Source organism: Perissodus microlepis, chromosome 16 (genome assembly GCF_051167445.1).
Source record: "Perissodus microlepis isolate ML-2025 ecotype Zambia chromosome 16, ASM5116744v1, whole genome shotgun sequence".
Taxonomy (NCBI): domain Eukaryota; kingdom Metazoa; phylum Chordata; class Actinopteri; order Cichliformes; family Cichlidae; genus Perissodus; species Perissodus microlepis.
Window position 1 is genome coordinate 22954210 of NC_140476.1, and position 19857 is coordinate 22974066.

The following is a 19857-nucleotide window of genomic DNA, read 5'->3' on the forward strand; positions in this document are numbered from 1 at the left end:
CTGACATGGGATCCCAAGGAAGAGACACTGTTCAACCTGAGACTCAGTATCTGTCTGCAATGAGGAATTTTTTCTCCTTGTTTTCAACATTCAAATGTGGTAAAGAAAAATGTCAGGAAACTAGTTTGCACCAAGATCAAGATCTTAAAGCAGATCAATGTGATGGTGAGAAAAAAAACAAAAACAAACAAAACTGTGAAATCAAGCTGTAGATCCAAGTTATCTGTGGCCTGATTGATCTCCAAAAATATCTCAGTGTAAAAGGCCACTACAGGAAAAAGGGAAAATGGTAACAGAAGACAGAAAGAAGAAAGAAATCAACAAAACCTGTTGCTTTGCTAAGATGTTTGGAGCCAAACTTGGAAAACAAAAGAAACTTCTCTAACCTGGACAAAGGGGATGCTTGATGTGCTGGAATCAGGATCAATGAGCACTTTGTGGTCCCAGAGGAGCAGGTAACACATGCACGTGAATGTCATTATTTTGGTGACAGCTTTTTTGCCAACGTTAAAATGAATGTTAATACTGGGGAAAGGGTTTATCGATATTCATTTCAAGTTATTTACGCTCATTTTAATAACCACACTTTTAGTATAAGTTCAGTCTGCGGCTCTGCAATAGCTGAAAACAAAAACAGGAGCGATTTAAAGCTTCCTGTTACGATTAAGGACTCAAGTACAGTAACAGTAACCTGTTGTTTGTTGTCCGTTTTAACCAGAATCTCCTTGTGCTCCTCTGCCAAAGAAGAAGAAAAAGCAGTACAGATATGAGCAGACTTCACAGAATCTACACAGGCTTTTTGCCAGCATGGACAGAGAAGCTGTCCACATTGAGGAGCAAAGGGAATATGAGGAGAGGGCTCGCAGAGAGGCAAGAGAGCATGAAAGCTATGAGAAGGGCATGCAAATGGCAATGCAGAAGGAAATACAGAAAGCTTAGAACAACTTCTACAGATTTATCTCAGCTTAATGTTACCTCACATCACAAAGGGACTGTGCTGAAAAATACATTGTTTACTATATAAGAAATTGTGTATTTTACCGCATATTGTGTATAAAATTGGAGAGGCTTGGCGCGCATATAAGCATACCCTCACAACGTTTTGCTGTTATGTGACTTTCCCGCTTAGCCACTACACGACAAAGGCACCAACTGTGCAGGTTTCCTCTGCGTGGACTCTGAGCAAACTAGAAAGTAGTATAATAGGAACAACTATGTGTCCCTGAGGTCTGCAGCAGACCATGTGTGCCTTCACACAGACTGTCCTACCTTTAGCTGATGAGTGAATGATCCAGCATTTCTCAACACTTTGCTAAAACAGTATCTAGGAACAAAGCAAGTGTTTAGAAGAGAAGATTGATGCCCAGCACCTCACCTAAAAAGCAGAAGCATCACTTCTGGAGACTTTCTGTCAATCTTTTAAGTGCAGTATTTTGTTCACTCCTAAGCCACTAAAACACACAATGCAGTGTCTTTCAGCATTTATTACCTTGCTCTTCTAAAAGCAAACATGAGGAGACATCAGCAAGATTCTCCTACTGAGAACATCACAATAGAGCAATATGAAGTTTGGCCTTGGAACATATGGATCGTGACTCTGCTGCTGCAAAAGCAGGTCTGTCAAAGCTGTTATTAAGGAGCAGTTCTGTGACTGAATGATAGGAGAGATGCTGCAGCATTACTGCAGACATGATAAGGTTTTCAGTAAGCCCGCTGTGCATATTCCTGTGTGTCAGTCATTCCTGTGTATAAACACGTGAGAACACAGCTGACAGACAACATTCACTTTCCTCTGCTCAAGAGAAGAGAAGAGAAGAGAAGAGAAGAGAAGAGAAGAGAAGAGAAGAGAAGAGAAGAGAAGAGAAGAGAAGAGAAGAGAAGAGAAGAGAAGAGAAAGGGAAGGGAAGGGAAGACAGGGTCAAATTTGGCGTGCTGTAGATCCACAGCCATGCATCACTGTACTTGGCTTCCTTACTTGGCCTTGAAAATGCTTTATATTTTATGCAAGACCAATAATACGAAATAATCTCCAGAAGCAGTGTACATATATATATATATACACATACACATATATATACATATATATGTATATATATATATATATACATATATATATATACATATATACATATATATATATATACATATATATATATATATATATATATATATATATATATATATATATATATATATATACATATATATATATACATATATACATATATATATATATACATATATATATATATATATATATATATATATATATATATATATATATATATACATATATATATATACATATATATATATACATATAATGAAATTACCTCCTCCTCTTTGGCATGGTGCTGTATAAAAAGAGTCCAGAGAGTGAACATGCAAACAAACTCTCAAGCACACAGAAACTACAACGTGTGACCTTCAGGTTTGATCATCTGCAATGCAGTGATTAGTTTTATTAATGTAGAAGGAGTCTGCATTGATAACAGTTCACATATTAAACAAGAAAACTATTTACGTCAGTCATACTGCCAATCAGGATACTCATGTCAGTGCTGAGTTTACTTTACTATGTCCCATTAAAGAAACTGGTTGTGGATTAAAGGAACTGCTCCATCCCTGACATTACCAATCCATTACAGGAAAAAGGCATACCTGTGCAATACTTGTGTCACTATGTCAACATTCTCATCCCGCATCACCAGCCTCCATGCTTGGACTCACCATGCACTGCTTCAGCCTTTAGTGCCTTGCGAACATGCTGCTCCACAATCTTAGCAAAAGATGTTGCCTCCATTGCTCCAAAGGCCAGCTAACTTGATTTTTTTTTCTCACTGTATTTTAGCAATAAATGTCATAACATTTGAAATAAAGATGTATGCCTTGAACTGTTGCTCGGGTTCTCACACTCCTCCTGATGTAGTCCAGTGCTTGGCACAACCTTTTAACCCAGTCACATAAGCATGGCCACCTTCTCACACATATACACACGTGCATATCTTGCCTGTCACCCACTCATAAAGACCCTGCCAACATCTTCCCACCAGAACCTTCCAACATGCAGATAGCCATATCCCACAGATAGCGCTGACACCTTCTTAGGTAACCAGAAATGCCTAGCGCCGTCATGTCATGGCTAAATGGTGTTGGTGACACAGTCTCTACTGCATGTGACAGAAAGCAAGACCTATCACTGAGTCACCAAACAAAAAATGTTCACGTCCACAGAAACAAAACAAAAGTTGTATGGCTGCCAAGCTTGGCTATATTTTCTTTGTGTGTTTCCACTTCTGCTATCTGACATACTGAATCTGAGTGCTTCCCTGTCTCTAGCCTAGTGTGTATAACAGAAAACAACTGGCCTTTCTGTGCAAAGAGCCGTGCACTCACCGCCACAAACAGGTTACTTAGTCACTGTCATCATCTCTCGCTCTCTCTCCCTTTCTCGCTTTGTGTCTGAATAAAGGACAACAGCCACAGGGGGGACCCACCTAAAACTGTGGGAAGTGAACTTCGAGACAGGGATGTGAAAGAGGTGGAAATGATACCTAGAATAAGAACTTCCATCATAAAAATGTTGGCAAACCTATGTAAGTGTCCAGAAAAAAGGTCTTATTTACGATAAATATGATGGAAGCTTTGAAGCAAATGCCATTTTGTTTTGTTTTTTGTTTGCTTGCTTGCATGCCTTTGATTTTGTGTGTGTGCTTATTTTTATTTTTATTTTTTATAGATTTCATTTTAAAAATTGCGGGGAAAGTGCTCGGAAGTGTAACATTGCTCCCAAACTATGTACACAAAAACAAATAGAGAGAGAGAGAGCTAGAGAGAGAGCAGAAGAGCAGGAGAGAGAAAGTAGCAGCAGTACAATACTGCCTACTGCACTGCAGCAAAAATCTACACAGCATACCACAGCCACCACACAACCTCCAGCACTGCCAGGAACAGACCCTTGTGCTGAGGGAGAGGAGTGATGGATGAATGTGGAACGTACACGTGTGTGTGAAACTGGTAAAGACAAGAAGACTCAATGATAGAAGAGAAAGGAAAAATGGCATTTTTGTTAGGTGCCTTTCCCAAAAGACTCAAAACCCAGGAGAACTTTTATATGCTTGTGAAAACATGCATGAAACCCAGCTAAACACTGCACACTAGAATTTCTAAGGACATCGTCTGAGTACAAAGAAATACAACAAACAATGGATGATCGCCTAATTAGGCCAGCTTCATTTTAATCAAATTCCATGAACAAATTAAAGCCAGCAAGCCCAAACTCCTACTGTTAAAAAGCTCTATATCAACAAGAAGATAGAGAAAAGTCCCCTCAACCAGCTGGTCATGAGGCTCAGTTTCTCCGAAATGGGCACTGAGAACAACAGTTAATTACCCGGCATTGTGAACTGGAAAAAGCTTAGCCAAGTCAAACTTTTTAATATTTCCATTATAATAAATACCTCTTCAAACCGGAGTAGGCAACATGCTGAACCAAAAATTTATAACAACCTTTAAGTGTATTGTAATTCATTTGGTCAGAGAGGGGAAAAAAGACTCTTGCAACCCTGCTGGACTCTACTTGGAGGCTTTAGAAAGTCTAGCCAAGCAGGTACTTTCAGGCCAGATGAGATGATTACTGAGTGGTAAACAGTAAAGTGCCAAAAAGTCTTTGCTCGCAGCATGATTCAAACCATGGCAATTATTCCTTTATTAAAAAAACAGTAGTTTTCTTTGCTGTGGCCAGAATGTTGAAGAATTAAACAGGTGGTAATAAATCACCTCCAGATGAAATCATTGCAACATTACACTATTTTGTTGGAAAATCGTGAAACCCTTGTCCATCAACGGACACAGTGAAAGAGCGAGAAATCATAATTAAGGGTCCCCAAATTATAGCAAACATTGCACACCATGGACAAAGACTTCTCAAAATCTGGACAAACTGAATTCTGTTCAAAGAGAAAACGTTTAACAGCTATGACAAAACCTGCACTTTGAACTTTGAACAGACAATACAGAGTAGGCAGTTATCTGGGCACCACGAGACACCAGAAACGGCTGAAAAACTGAGTGACCACAATCTGGCTACTGAGCGAAACCTGGCAGAAGTAGAAGCACAGTGAAGCCTGAAAGGAATAGGTCCCCGAGTTGTCTACCAAAATAAACTGTAAGTATCAAGAATGACACACTCCAAAACAAAACTCTATGTTTAGTCAGGGGGGGAAAAAACTACCATAGCCATGGAAGAAGCAAAACACAGTATGTCAGAGCAGGTTACAGCCAGGAAGAAAACCAGCAAGAAAACATGAGCAGCTGACTCTTTTCATTGTTTTTAACACCACGATCCATGCCATTTCTTAGTATGTTATAACTTTGCTCTATTTTGTCTGGCAATGACCAACAACGGCATAAGCAAGAGTAGCCCACAGGCAGTAAACAGCTACAACCAACACAGAACCATACTGGAGCCCTATCTAAGCTTCCACTGGGTGAGAGTGGACAGGTTATCACTTTATGGCAGGGCTAACACCAAGATACACACCTATGGTCAAATTAGAATCACTAATTAACCTATCGTCTCTGTCATGTAGGTCAACAACCCCCCTGGCAATCCTGTGTCACTAGGGAAAAGTGTGCAAATCTTTAACCAGTTAGTATTTAATGGAGGTTGATGGCAGTTGCTAAGTAAAACTGGTCACAAAGGACGAGTTGCACCAAAAGCCTCTTTGTGATTTCTACCATAGTCTTGAATTGTCTACAAAAAATGTTTGATGATGTACACCAGAAATGGAGAACATTCACTTTCAAAGTATTTGAACATTTCAAATTGTTTGTTGAGTAGTTTGTGTGAGTGTTTGCAGACATGTTGCAATCTTGTTTGCAAACTACAGGTGACCACAGCAATTTACTAGTAGCCAAAGCGATCAAAAGAGCATTTTCAGTGCAGCATCACATACCTGTTTTCATCTAATGACTACCACTAACCTCCATCAACCATTTGTCATATAGTAAAGTAGTACACATTTTACCCTAGTGACCTGTGGATGCCAGTATCTAGGCCTTTGTGTGACAGGGGGTTATCATGCATGCCTTTAGATGGCAAAGGAAATCAGAGAAACCAAAGAGAATCCACACAGGCATGCAGAACATGCAAACTCCACACAGAGGGGCCCGAGCCAGCAGATCGTGACCTTCTTGCTGTGAGGTAACCACCACATCAGCTGCCTTATAAAGAGCTTTTCGCAATTACAAATTCACCGTACACTGAAAACACACTGTTGCAACAGAGATAATGACAGAGAGAGAGAGAGACGTAAGTGCATCCTGCTAAGTAAAGACCACAGTCAGATGATGGGCAACAGTAATAAATGAGCTACAGGCCAGCAGTGAGTCATGAAATCATATCAGCAATCAATCATAATCAAATCAGTAAAATGTACTTTCAGCACAGGAAAGAAGCAGGCCCAGCTGAACTGGCTCTGTGTTTCTCTCCAACAGTCCTCATTGCTGTAGCCCAGAACAACAGCGAGCCATCACTTAAGCCGTGTGCCTTTGGTTGTATGATTTGTAATAACACAAATGGTGGTTCAGTAACACAAACGCACATCATGCACCTCAGCATGTTGAGTCTGGCGTGTTTGATAAAGGTTGAAGATGCTACATTTCTGTCATAAGAGCCACAGGGAACATGACCCAACCTTCTTGCTGTACAGCATCAGCAACATGCTAATATGACTGTATCCTTTCCCGCTCCTAGATGATGGCCTAGAAACAAAATTACTACTAATAAATGGACTCACTTCGCACAGCCTTTAACCCCTCAGCTGCTGCTGGTTTTCAGGAAAAACAGGAGGGCATCATCAGATTATGTTAGCATATTACTAAAAATAAAAGTGAAGCCAAATCTTTTCTTATTGTACTCTTGTACCCCTGTTGTTTTGTTTTGATTCCCATAATTCAATGCAGCGTGTCTGTCAGCGAAGCAAACAGCAAACTGTGCCTGTTTGTTGTTTCTTGGATATATTTCATTTGCCTTAGTATTTTTTTCCCACATCTTTTATTTTGTATTTCAATCAAGTCCAATCAAGCATGAAGTAATTCTTCACGCCTGAATTATTCTAGCATCAGTATCCTTGTTCATCATTTAGGGAAAACCTTTCTGTCCCATCCCACTGAGGAAAATTTAGTCAGGATAACTCTGGAATGCCTGTATTCCTATTTGTGCTCACAGAGTGATATCAACACAGACTCAAATCTTTGCAATTAATGACTCCTGGTCACTGTTCATGTTCTGTATGCTATTGTATCATTCATTCATTCATTCATCCATCAAAGACATAATTTCAGTGTATTTTTAAAGGGTTCAGTTTTTCATCATTTATATTAATCAAAGCCAATTTATCCAATTTTACAGTGAAACGTGAGAGACAATTAGTCTAAACTGATCTGCTCTTTTTCTCGTGTGCTTTAATCAATAGACCCTGTCTTTACAGCAGAGCTTTTTCCCCCTCTGGTGACCATTTAGGACCTCTTATTTAGACAATCGTATCTTTGTAGATGGCTCCAATGTGTTGTGTTGACATATAAGACTGAAATTATAGCTCTCTGGGGTTCCTTTCAGGAAACATTACATACTCTCATTAAATACATCTCCACTGTAATCATGTCAGCTTTCACTCTAAAGACCAAATGTCAGTGGGTGAGTGAGTTATTTAAGAGTTCAGTTGGTGTGAGTGTCAATGAATACAGAGAAGCTCTTGTAATAGTGTTTAAAGACAACATGGAAATAACTCTTCATGGCGCATGGACATGGTGAATTGGTTGTAAAAGCATTGAATCAGTGCAGATTATTCAGATGTTTTCACCTGTTGACTGTCCCGACTACATTATGCTGCCACAGGTATTGATGCAAATGCTGAGCTCAAAGACAAAAGCCCTCCACACACCTGTTAAAACTGTTCTCCTCCTCCACTCCACATCGATTGTACCCAGAGTATTTCCAACACTTCACAATACATTTTTATAATGACGGCAAATTTCAAAAGTCATTTTGCATCCGTGTCAGCTCTGCTGTAAAACCGTTCAAACTTCTGATCCCACAAATCAATAATTTCATTGTCTAACTCTCAACTGCTCTCCATCTCTCTTTCTCACTATCAGAGTGCAGTGCATCATCACAGACAAAAAGCTCAGCAGCCTCGCGAAAGACAGATATCAGCCTATCACATGCCCAATAATCTGGGATCATGCAAGCAGCGAGTGTTGAGATGTGTCATGTACTTGAGAAAGGGACAGACCTTGCTTTCATTTTTGTTAGAGAGGGGTTGTGGTCTCTCCAAACGAGTTCAGCTGTGAAATCTGTTATTATGAACGACCTCACTGGAAGATGGAGTAAAAAGCCAGCGTAGGGAGGGGTGAGATGCAGTATCATTTAGAAATAGGAGTAACAATGCCCCTATTGCTTCACTCTCATTTTTCTCCAATTCAAATCTGTGGTTTCACAAAGTTAAAGCAAATGATTGACACAGACACCCCATATCCTGTCGGAAATGTAAGCAGGGAGCAGGTTTCCAAGTTTGTCTGACATACACTAGGGACATAACATAAATCTTAGTTCACATCCATGGCGTCCTGTTATACCAATGATTGCGGCATGTATTTCAATGTTCTGGTATTCTTGAGAAAGCTATTTCAGGACTGCACACGTCCTCTACAAAACCATTAAACACTGAGGCGAGAGAAACTGAAAAGTCCTTGAAATGAATCTTTTACATGGTAATCTTAAGATATGTAAACTTGAAGCTGTGTCTTTAAATTTCAAACAGGATCATTGTCATATGTGATGGATGCTGAAAAGCATTTACAGTTTAAGGTTACCTCCGAAAGGTGCAGTGACAGGGCCAAGAAGCAGCCAGAAGCCCTTTATGTGTGTGCAGAGAGGTTTTCTTGCTCTACAAACATGCAGACGGGTCTTTCGTGTAGGATATTAAATTATACCACTCCATTAAAAAACAGAACCATTTTTCTTTTTTGTTTTTACACTGAATACATTAAACCCCTCATGGTGAATTTTCCAGTCAGCTCTTAGGCATCGTGATTAGACATGGCAGGCATCAGTAAAGACAGTATCTTTTCTCAGGCTGCCAAAACAAAGCATACAAGAGCAAAGGTGCAAAATTCAGCTAACTAATCTAGCTTACCTCCAAAGCCACAGGCATATCTTTGACTAATTACATTAGTTTTGGGGTTAACCAGTTAAAAGCAGATGGGGAAGTCTAAGTACTACCTAGATTCATGCTTTAGTACCAGAAAAATGACATTTCTATATATTAGTATGGCTCATCAAGTAAAGACTTTGACATTTTTCCCATAAACATGCAGCTTTTAGTGTTTTAGGAGGATATCTGTAACTGCCAAGTGAACACTCAAGGTTTCTTTTAGTATTCAGGTTTTATCAAGCTCACTAGAGCAGACATTCATAAATCAGCAGGAGACAGGGTTTTCAATCAACGTGAAGCTCACATTAGCTTAATTAGCTCAAAAAATGTTACTCAAAGCAGACTTCCTGTAATTTTTAAATTGACTTCAATTAAAAAGGCTCTTGTGTTAGGAAACTCAAAAACAGATGCTACCATCCTGGTGCAAAAGAAAATTCTTTTACTCCAGTTTTCCCTTTTGTGAGGTATTTTTTTTTACTCATGTTTTGAAATTGTGGGTTGATGTCATGCAATAGTGGGGGCTCGGTCACTCTGAGGAACTCATGGGTGCCGCTTTGTCTTATTCTGGCTTCAGCAGTATCTAAGGCCTCGGTCACACTGGTCTAAAGACCTGTTAGTAAGAACCAGCAGTTGCAAAGAAAAAATATGTATTCCCCGTCAAGTTAGCAAGTGGTTGCTGGAAGTTGGAAGAGTTGTTGGTGGAGATCACTGTCTGCCTCATCACCGTAACCTAAACATCTCAAAAGGGGCATTGCTTCACACTTTTCACTCACTCTCACTACCCCTCAGAGAGTAGTTTGCTAGTGTTTGCAGACAGGTCAGAATCTGTCGATTTCATTGCAGCAACTGTCAGAAACCTCCAGCAACCACTTGCAACTGGTTGTGGAATTTACACATATATTCCATAGCGACCAGTCGCCATGTGTCACAGACCAGTTCATAGGCCTGATTGAATTGGTCTTTAGCAACTGATTTCATAGCAACTGGCAGAGACCTGAAGCAGCCACTCGCAACTGATCAGGGAACATGCATTTGTTGTTTATTAACAATGGTTTCCAGGTGGTCACTAACTGGTCTCTAGACCTGTTCAGTTTCCCCAGTGAAAACATTTTGTTTTCAGTCATTTTTCATTAATCAAAGTTTTCACCCAGTTTAGTATATCAATAAATTTACAGATGCAGCTTGCTAAGCAACAACAATAAGACGGCAATACCAAGATGCTCGGTTTGAGGTTTTAAAATAATAGATGAAGTCATGCAACCTCTGCAGGCAATATCATCTAACAAAGTGAGCACGGTGTCTTTTTTTGTTTGGAAAGTGCCATTTGTCATCCATATATGGTACTGTCATGACTCATCATAAAGTAATTATACTCTAATTTCATTTAATGGGTCTCTTGTGATTGCTACTATTGCCAGCCTATGTTATTACTGATAACCTAAACAGAAATTTCAATGACTTCAAGGGACTCAAAAACAAACTGATTGAAAATAAAGAAGTTCATAAAAGTGACAACTGAGGAACAATTTCTTACACTCTCTAAAGTTATTTCTTCAAATCTGACAACTCCATGTCAGTACACATGCACAACTGACAATTTCACCACTCTGTATCATAAATACCTCAAAAGAGTGACAGTGTAGTTTCTGTCAGAAAGTGTGGGAAAAGGAATTGGGAAATGATTGTGAGCATTTGTTTCCAGTCATCTTTTCTTGTTGTCATTGTGTTGGTTATGCTTATTTATATTGCATGTTGACAGCCTGATAAAAAAAAAAAAAAGCAGAACACTTTATCACAAAGCTGTCTAATTTTGCTTAACTGACATCATCCATGGTAATCAAACTGTAATTCACATTTAGCCACATATTCCTCACAGCAACATTTCACACCACAGGTAGCTAACTGTATCTATGACTCAGATTACAAAGCAATCAACTAATCGTCACTTCTCGCTCGCATTTTACCTGCAACCCATCCTGAGGATATTTATTTTGCATTTAAATATTCATTGTGCTTTATACAGTTGACTCTCTTGACTCTTGGGATGTTTATTTGAAAATGAAAGAAGCACTAGACCGTTTACAAAAGACAGATATAACCTTTTAAAGCAGATTTATTCAAAAAGGGCAATATTACCTCTAATGGCTTAAAATGCAAGGTACAGAAAGCAAAGCCTAATACTATTAGCTAGACACAAAACCATCTCATGCTTTGCCTATATTAAAAAAAAGGAGTAATAATTCCATTGTGATATTATCTAATCTAAAAATGAGTGTGAGATATTTAACAGACATTAGCTGATTAGCTGACAGACAATGGATCATTTTTGTCAACTTAAATTTAAAGATCAGGCAGGTAACGTCAAACACAAGATCTAAAATGCTACTGCTATCCTCACTTTGCTCATATATTTGTATCTCTGGGTTGATCTCCACTAATTCCTCAAGGAAATATCCTTCTTTCTAGCTGCTAGTTAGCTAGCTAGTTAGCTAGTTGCTAACGACTAGCTTTCTTAGTTTGCTGTTTAGTGGTGAGGAGGTATTTTTTGTAATATAATGCTAGGAAAACGCTGCATTTTTATAGCATGCCCCTTAGCAGAAGTTTTTTTTTAACAATTTACAATACAATAAAAGGAAACCTATGACATTGGACGAATAAGCAGGATGGCATCAGCAAATACTCATTTATTTTCCCAACATAAATTACATTTAATTAACTTATTTTTGTACCATAATATTCCTGGCTTTTCCATGTTGTCCTTGCAGTGGCACACCCTATACACTGCCACTCTGCAATAACACAACTTACAGTGGATGGTGGACTATCTAGGAGGAAAGTGACAAATCGCCAGGGTTGCACCGCATTTGAATTCAATGAACTCTGTAGAATGACCCATTCTCTTTACAAATATTTGTAAAGCCAGTCTGGATGGCTAGGTTCTTGCTTTTATACACCTGTAACAATGAAACTGAAAACACATGATTTGAAAGATTAAGAGGTGTGCCTCAGTAGTTTTTTTCCATAGTGTATCTATGAGTGTATTCCTATAAGCAATACTTTCACAGGGTATTTGATATTTGATCCATCCTTAAAAACAGTATATGTTTTAAGTTGAGCGCTGAATAAAGTGGTTTAGCAGATCCCTCCCTGAGCTTGGTTCTGCCGGAGGTTTCTTCCTCTCAAAAGGAGTTTTTCCTTACCACAGTTGCCAAATGCTTGCTTATAGGGGGTCGTCTGATTGTTGAGGTTTTCTCTAAAAAAATAAAGTGCTTTGAGTCAACTGTTGTTGTGAATTGGGGCTATATAAATAGAATAGAATAGAATTATATACAAATTCACGCTAATACACTATTAACTAGATGTAAATGGTAAACATGATATATTTTATTTCATTCATTTAATTTTTTTTTTCCTTACAGACATTAACATGAAGCTAACACTTCTCTTCTTGTTGTGTTTCTGTCTTTGTCTGTATAGAAACACCATATATAGATTTATATATTTTCCCACTCGTGAGATTTCTCTGTAAACTTCATTGCACACAGAGGGAGGTAGAATAGTAGCCAGGAACTTGATTCTTATCACCTCTGCAGGTCACATTCTTGAAAACCAAGAGAGACGGAACCCAAATTAATTCACAGGGGAAACTGATCGTGCCATTGCCCGAGCAGATGAAAGTGAAAAAAGCTGTCTTGTTGATCTTTGACATATTAACTGCAGCAACACCTAATTTCACGTCTCTTTCTAAATGACAACAAAGCATGGCAGTAATCACAGAGTTCTGTCATGAAGAGAAAAACAGTCCTTGACCAAGAATCTCCAAGAATCCAAATGGTTTTATCAAATAATAACAAAACACGTTTATTATGCATATTCACTTCCATTCTAAGGACATGTATGCTCTTGAGATATTTTTAGAAACAAAGGTTTCATCAATGTGATTCACAGTTTAAAAGATTTAGTAAATGCTGTCAGTTTAACAGTGTGAATGTTATTCGAAAAGCGATACATATTTAACTGTAAATCCTGTTTTTTTACATCTTTGCTGTGATCTTTCAGGGTGTGTGTGTGTGTAACTACTGCAGTTTAGCCATTTACAAACTTACTGAAATGTTTCTGTATGAAACCTAGCAACGTGGAACGGTGGTTGGAGGAAGTTATTTTTAGCCAGCCCTGCTGTTACTCTAATTGTAGGAGTCTGTCTTTGAATCTTGCCCGTCCCCTTTAATTACACTGCATTTTCCTAGTTACCACAAATTAAACTAGCGCAAGTACGTAAGACAAATGGAACAAGTATCTTTGAACTGTACAAATAATTATCGACCCTCTTTTTAAATTCTCAAAAAAATTTGATTTTTGGGGGGAAACAGTACATTTTTTTCAATAAATTGCTCTGAGATAAGAACTGCATGCAAAAGAGACACCGACACCAGAAACTGACACCAAACGAACAGCAGACAGTAACAACAACAGTGTATAGTTGCATTTGTATGGGTTTCACAGACAGACTCATAAACTTATTGTAACATGACAGACAATACATTCACAGGAAATCCACTTTATCATTCAAGATGCTGATACAGAGGTAGCGCTTGATCTTAAAAGGTATTAAAGGCCTACTCACGATGCTGTCAGGTAGAATTTATTGGCACATAAATGTAGAATTTGCAAAGTCCTGCTTTATATATTGCTAGTGGCTCCATAGTGTAGTGGTTTACACATTTTCCTAACAGGCAGAAGATCCCTGCTTCCATACTCGAGGAGAAACAATCCTTTTGGAGTTTTGTCAGGAAGGGCATCTGGTGTAAAATCTGTAAAAATCAAACATGCGTAGCCACTTCTTGTGAATAAAGAAGCTTTTTTTATTTTCAAATAAATTGCTCCTAGCATCCAAAGAATTGCGTTTCTCAGTTCGAAGCACCTCTACAAGGTTGTAGTCTTCTAATAGTCAGCGTGGTTGGCTCATAAATATAATCTTAGATCATAGAAAAGAACCAGAAGTTTAACAATCTCTGCAGGAAAATTATTTTGTTATAGTAATTCAATTTTAAATTAAAGAAAGAAAGAAGTACATAAGATTTTTTTTATCAGTCTTAGGTCCAGCTTTCTGACTATGTCACAGATAACAGAGAAAAGTTTCACTTCACATGCTATGAGCCAACATCACCTGGAGGCCTGGGTGTCATGTGACCTCACCTGTACTTTCACTCTGCTGTCAGTGAGCCACTGTGCCACTTTGAAGAAGCCACCCACTGACTTCACACACCCAGAGCAATTCTGCTCTTTCAACAACCCGCCTATTTACCGTCTACATTTCAATCATTTCAGCCCAAGATATGTCAAAAAGCGCCACTCGCATATCTGCCTTTATTGATTGTCGCAGTTCATATGACAGACCTTTTCCCTCTACACTACAAATACCCTCATTAAACCGTTTATCATGTGTGCATCATTCAGTGACACTCAAACTTTTATAATGACATCTGTGTGGGCATTTATAGAGCCGTCACTGCCACTTAAGCCTCAGGGTTAAACGTCCTATATCTACATCCTTTCCACTAAGCTGCTTCATCACTTTTAATTTACTTAATGAAGTACATTCACTCACAGACATGTACCCGTACTGTTACACAAGAGTGAACATTAAGAGTAGATCCACAGTAGCAGTTGTACCAGACCACCAACCCTAAGGACAAGCCACCACATGAAACAACAATCTTGCTGGAAAACAGAGACACAACTGGAAGAATGTTAACAGGTCACTGAGTATAAAATCTTGGTGACTTTACCCGAAGGCAGTTTTGCAAAAGGGCTAAAAGTGGACGCGTAGCTTTACATGATGGCAAACTGCCATATCCAACAAGGAAGTGACTCATCCTGTTGTGTTATGGAGCTTTAACCCAACCCTTCACTTACATCAGAATGCAGAACCGCACTATTTTATCATAACCTGATCTGGACCACTGTGAAGAGAGGAGATGCTTTAGAGAACCAGGCACTGGATTCCTCTCATCTTCTTTCAACACTAAAGAATGTGGTCTACTTCAAGAAATACTCCATATGTATCCATGCACATCAGTACAGCTGACCAATGAATACAAAGCCACTGACCTATAGGCTTAGGGGCAATTTAATTTGATAATGTGAAGGAAAATGAGGATGCACACAGAACTCAAAGATTTTTTAAAAGGGAAGACCCTATGTGAATGGGCTCACAACCAGTTAGTACATAATTACAAGGGCCTAAAGACAAGTTCTCCACACATGTAACTTTGTGCTATCACACACCCAGTGACAGAAAATAAATGTTGCCTTTAATAGGGAACTATTAACCCACGCTAGAATAAAATCAAGTGCCATCCATACTCTGCTTTAAACCTCTCCAGATGAATTGGTCCTGTACAGTCACTAAGCCTGTGTGTGTGTGTGTGTGTGTGTGTGTGTGTGTGTGTGTGTGTGTGTGTGTGTGTGTGTGTGTGTGTGTGTGTGTGTGTGTGTGTGTGTGCGCGCGCAAAGAGAAACTGAATACAATCCGTGAATTATAAGACTGGTGTTTATACGGTAACAAAAACTGCAGCTATAGTGATACAGTCTGTTTAGTTTGGTCTTTCTCGGTTCTCTCAATTCTGCTGTGTTACTAAAAGTACAACCAAAGAGCTGTAGCACTAAGTCTAGGCCTTTGCAGCTCAGGCCTGGCGAACAGTTTAGGAAACACTTTGCTGACACAGGGCCACGCAGAGGACTCGCTGTCCCACTATCACAATGGCACTTAAACAACTTGTGTGAGGATTTCTAAAACACTTTTGGAGTTGAAACAAGTCAGTTGTGTGATTTGCCTGGCAGTGCGGATTCAATGAGCAGCTACACCCCACTGACACAGTCAGCGTGCTTCATTACTTCATTTCCCAGTAAACTACTGGCCCTATCACTTGCTGTAGCACATGTCCTGACCATTTTGTGGTCAGGGCAAAGTCTTAGCTTTGATTGACTGGATGAATTGCATTAAACACAACTTACTGTCTCGCAGTGGCTTTTTTACTGACCAAAGTCAGTTATCACTCCAGAGCCCACTGTAACGCAATATTATGCTTTTAATATGATCAGCAAGGAATAGGAACATAAAAAAAATGTATAGCCTTTATGCTAGTAATTTTTTGCTAGTAAGAGTTATATATATACACATACAATTCTACTGAGACATTGTTGTATATATTTGCTGTTTATTGGTTGTTCTTTTTTTAAAGTCTTACCTCTTTGTTACAGCTTATTTTTTCTAATTTAATCAAAAGTAGATAGTAGCAAAACTCAAATGCAGAGGTTGTATAACAGCACTTAGAGGACGAAAAATAAATGTCTACTCCATTAACTACGAAAAAACATATTTTTTAAAAGTCTTTCCAAGTTACAACTCCTTTCCTTAAACTAAAAGAGAAGATGGGAACCAGGGGCAGAACTGAACCAGTGTTTACAAATGAGTGAGGTGCAGAATTTGTTCTTTTGATTTGTCATATTTAAAATGTAGCACGAACTACTAGTAGAAAATGCTGCACCTCTGAAGAGATAAGTTAGAGTCTAATCAGCACCAGAAATTTTTAACTGACTATAAAGGGCTTTATATTGTACAGCTTCCCTCTAATGCAAGAACAACTGTTTATACTGAAATATGGAAGATGAGTATTGCTTAGAGAAATCTTTTCAAAGTAAAAGCCACTTAGAGTGTCACACTCTGCCTTGTTTTGGGGGGGGGGGGAAATACCCAGGTTATGCCTATGGCCGGTGATGACATAATCTTCCTGCTTGCCAGGAAAAATGTGAGTAAGAACAATTATAATGCAGTATAACATAAAATAAATGGATGGCGTACATGCATTAACAAATATTTATATTTCAGAACAACATAAATACAGCAAGAATTTATCCTACTTTCCTGCTTGGAGTTTGTAGCATGAGAAAATAGTTCCAAAGATGTTTATTATTATTATATTTTTGACATATTTTGGCAAATCTTGTAATGCCTCCAAATTAGCTGTTGTAGCTGGGCCTATGAGAAAAATGCGTATTGCCAAACTGAAGGCACAAACTGAGGCTAACTGTGTTTTCACCCTATCTTGAGCTATACCAACACAAACCTTGGCTAGGTTTGTGGAGACATAATGCTGTAAAATATAACTTCTTCTTCTTGGTAATTGATAGTAGACAGTGTCTTGTTATCACTCCTGCAGTGTCTGCAAAGCGCGATTGTCCCACTAAAGTATGGTGATGATCTACTATACTGCAGTTGCAGTGTCGAAAAACTGTGCTGCTACTCAGCCCATCTACCCGCTTCATGAGGTAACAAGTAGCCCGCACTACATGCTGTCTACCTGGGGCTTTACAACAGCCTGTTGAAATAAGCATTCCTGGTACACTGGCCCTCTGCGTTGTTATATTTGTTTTGGCAGGATATATAAAAATATATATGATGTTACTGTGATCCTAAATTCAGGGCTTACGCACTGATTTTTTTATTTATTTATTTTTTTTTGTACCAGAAAAAAGTGCACAATCTAAATCGAAACGATGTCGACTGCTCAAGTGCAGGATTTGCTTCGGTGCAGCGGATCCCAGTCCCTTTTCTACATGCCCTACTGGCATCTCAGCTGCCTGGCTTCGTCAACATAAGAGCAACTCAGGTGCTCGTGTAAAAATCACGCTTTCGCAGGGCCCGCATGATGAGTATTGGTCTGCATCAGTAGAGTGACAGACATAAAAGAATAGTCTGTCTCCTCCGGCTGTTTCGCTGAAAACACAGCGAGTATAGCTCATTTAATAGAGAAGTGGTGATGCAGAGGAGTGGGGGGGGGGGGGGGGGGCACTGCTGCAGTCAACCCGAGGATGGAATAATCTGGTTAGGGGGGAATCACGTTGTCCAGAAAAAAAGAAAGAAAGAAAAAAGAAATAATAAATAAATAACTGTGCGTGGATGTGATCCTCTGAAATACCATCGAGCCCCTGTGTGTGTCTGAGAGTGAGAGAGAGAGAGGTGGGGGGGGGGAGCAAGCGTTATTTAAAAAGTTAGAAGATCATGGTGCCGTGGTGATGCAGCGGGGGGGGCTTTGTGTGTCTCTGTGCTGTGCCCCCCTCCTAAAAAAAAGACCTGAGCTCGCCGATGTAGTAGCAGCACAGAATAAGTTGTCCCCCCCCTCCCCTCCTTCAGGAGCCTCTGCATGATCCACTCGCTGCATAAATGTGATTGCAGATCTATCATCGTTACGACCAAATTAACAGAATTACGCAGACACTCAACTCTCTGCACACAAGCACGCATAAAGCCGGTTCGCTGAGAAACGGAGGAGTAGGCATAAATGGTGATGAGCTTACCACTTGGATTCTTGTTTTTCTTAAGACTCTTGCCACAAAGACACTGCAGCATATGCGTTCCTTTGCTGAAAATGTTCCAAAGAAACCACATTGATTTGGGCGAAGAGCAATCCCGTGTCTTAAACACCCAGATATAGATGAGATCCTTGCGGTTGCATAATAACACAATTGGATCAGTTCTCCCGAGCAAGGCTACCAATTGTATCATAAAAAAATAGGTATATCCAAGTCCTGTGCGCTTTCATTCACGTGACAAAATATTCACTGTCTGTCACACTTCGTGCTAATGGTGTGTTTTCTTCTTCTGGCGTGTAAAGAATGCCTCCTCAACTAGTCGACAATAGAAAATATACTCTGGAAATTGCATGTGTCGCACCGGGAGGAGACGGGTCGCCAGTAAACAAACACACAACTAACGTGCAAACAGTAAACCACGGTGGATTTCCGAGGAGAAAATCATTGCCTATTAGTTCATCACTCTGAGGAGAGGAGGGTGGATCTGCACAGCATCAAAAGCCAAGGGAGGATGCATCCTATGGACAGACTGCTGCAATGATAGCCCCAACAAGACACCACATTGCCGGATCAAGTCCAGTTCGTTTCCCCTGCAAACCTGCTTTCCTGGCGAGGTCAGACAGCACCAACCCCAGTTTTCATTTCTTTGAGCCCCCACGCTGCAACGTTTCTATTAAAGCCAGGGTTCTTGGTGTGTGTGTGTCCGTGATTCCTGGAGTGTGCGTTTGCTCCCTTTGTGGGGTGTTCTCCTCAAGCCGTTTCAGCACAACGCCACTGGCATCTCCAAAAGTACGGTGCGCCTGTATAAGAACATTTGCATCATTTTTCTTTGGCGTCGGACCCTCTTGTTAGAAATAGACGAGTAGGAGGGGTTAAAGTGAAAGATTGGCTTTCCATTACGTAAACACGTGGTTTGTGCGCCGTCATATCGGTGATGCTTGGAAAAAATTTTGATCCGGCAGAGACTGTTGTCCCAGGCTGTTGCAGGATATTACAATATTTCTATTTATTTATTTATTACATGAGTGCATGTGTGTGTGTGTCGCAGGTGAAAAAGTCTGGTGAAAAGCATTTCTGTCCGTTACCTCTGTGCGGTTTCTTCCAAACAAATCATTTCTTTGCCTTCACTTCCTCAAGCTGCTGCAGCTCTGTGCACCTATATGGTGTTAAATGAGAAATTGTGCTTAATAGCTGTAAAGTCGCAGATGTTCAGTACTCATTTGGATAGGTCGGTAGACACTCGTGTGCACCTGTTTCACGTCAT

The 19857-nt window shown here is 39.6% G+C and overlaps 1 protein-coding gene across 1 annotated transcript in view; it reads right to left on the reverse strand.

Annotated features, from left to right (window-relative positions):
* Positions 1-19490, reverse strand: part of fgf14 (fibroblast growth factor 14) — a 108702-nt gene extending 89212 nt beyond the window's left edge. The window contains exon 1 of the mRNA XM_084908962.1: positions 18579-19490. Within this exon, the coding sequence (XP_084765088.1) occupies positions 18579-18786 (208 nt within the window). The 5' untranslated portion in view covers positions 18787-19490. The remainder of the gene's footprint in view (positions 1-18578) is intronic.
* Between the last annotated feature and the right edge of the window lie 367 nt (positions 19491-19857).